The sequence below is a fragment of the Elephantulus edwardii genome, unplaced genomic scaffold (assembly GCF_000299155.1).
Source record: "Elephantulus edwardii isolate Elephantulus edwardi_28Jun2011 unplaced genomic scaffold, EleEdw1.0 scaffold00212, whole genome shotgun sequence".
Taxonomy (NCBI): domain Eukaryota; kingdom Metazoa; phylum Chordata; class Mammalia; order Macroscelidea; family Macroscelididae; genus Elephantulus; species Elephantulus edwardii.
The window spans coordinates 4,412,719-4,413,680 of record NW_006399962.1 but is presented as its reverse complement, the minus strand read 5'-3'; the positions used below and the strand labels follow the sequence as shown (position 1 = coordinate 4,413,680).

The window sequence follows — 962 nt, the reverse complement described above, 5'->3', positions numbered from 1 at the left end:
GGAAGTAGGGAGACTTGTACTAGGATCTGAAAGGGCTCAGGGCCATAGAGCAACATTAGCCTGAGACTAGAAAGTGCTGTGCACCCATGCAGCTGAGAAAAAGAAGGCTATCAAGTCCCTAGATCTGAGAACAACCTCTCTCAGGGAAGAAGAGTGCCTGAGTTTGGTGGGAGAAAGACTTTCTGCTACTTGGAGAGCTGAAGTTGCCCCTGTGTCCTGGGCCCCATGACCTCTGGGGCCTTGGCTGCCTCAGCTGGTAGAGGATTGGGCCTTCCCTGCATCTCACATTTTCCCTCCCACCCTGCAGGCCCATCCATCTCTCTCTCTCTCTGTGTCTTGCACACACTTGCCTCTCTCAGGCATTTGTTGTGCCTCTTTGTCTGCTGGGCACAAGGGCAATGGCATCTGCTTCCCCCTCTCTGTACACATCCTTACTCCCACCCTTTCACTGGCTTGGGAAAAGGATGCTGTAGCCCCCACTTCATACACACATATTCTCCAGCCCCCTCCCCAAGCACATCCAAGCTCACTTGCGCTCTCTCACACATTCTCTCTCATACACACACACATACACACACTCTCACTCATACACTCACTCACACACATACACCCTGGGCTGAGCTCTTCTTGCTGGCTGCAGCCGTGGGCCCCTGCTCACCGTGCCGCTGCTGCTGCCTGCGAAATGACGGCGGTTCCCCTCACTTCCAGGAATCCACGCTTCCTGGAAGGTGAGTGGCTGGGCTCACCCCTGCCTGCCACCGAGACGCAGACATGCACACACCACCCGCACTCCCTCGCCGTTTCCAAGGCGGCGGCTGCGCTCGCACCCCAGGGTCTCACCGGCAAGGGAAGGATAATGTAAGTTCAGGCAGAAGGCGGCTAGTGGAGGGGGGTGTGGGGAGTGCTGGGGCTAGGGGGCCAATTCTGTAACAACTCCCAAGCCTGAGGAGAGAGAGGATGGG

At 56.9% G+C, this 962-nt stretch overlaps 1 protein-coding gene across 2 annotated transcripts in view; it reads left to right on the top strand.

The window, feature by feature from the left end:
• Nucleotides 1-600: 600 nt before the first annotated feature.
• The window catches only part of IKZF4 (IKAROS family zinc finger 4 (Eos)), an 11,904-nt gene continuing 11,542 nt past the window's right edge, over nucleotides 601-962 (top strand). The window contains exon 1 of one of the 2 annotated variants that reach the window (XM_006897642.1): nucleotides 601-728. In XM_006897642.1, coding sequence (XP_006897704.1) covers nucleotides 683-728 — 46 coding nt within the window. In that variant the 5' untranslated portion in view covers nucleotides 601-682. Of the gene's footprint in view, nucleotides 729-771; nucleotides 859-962 lie in introns of those variants that run through there. The other variant, XM_006897641.1, reaches the window with a different exon arrangement.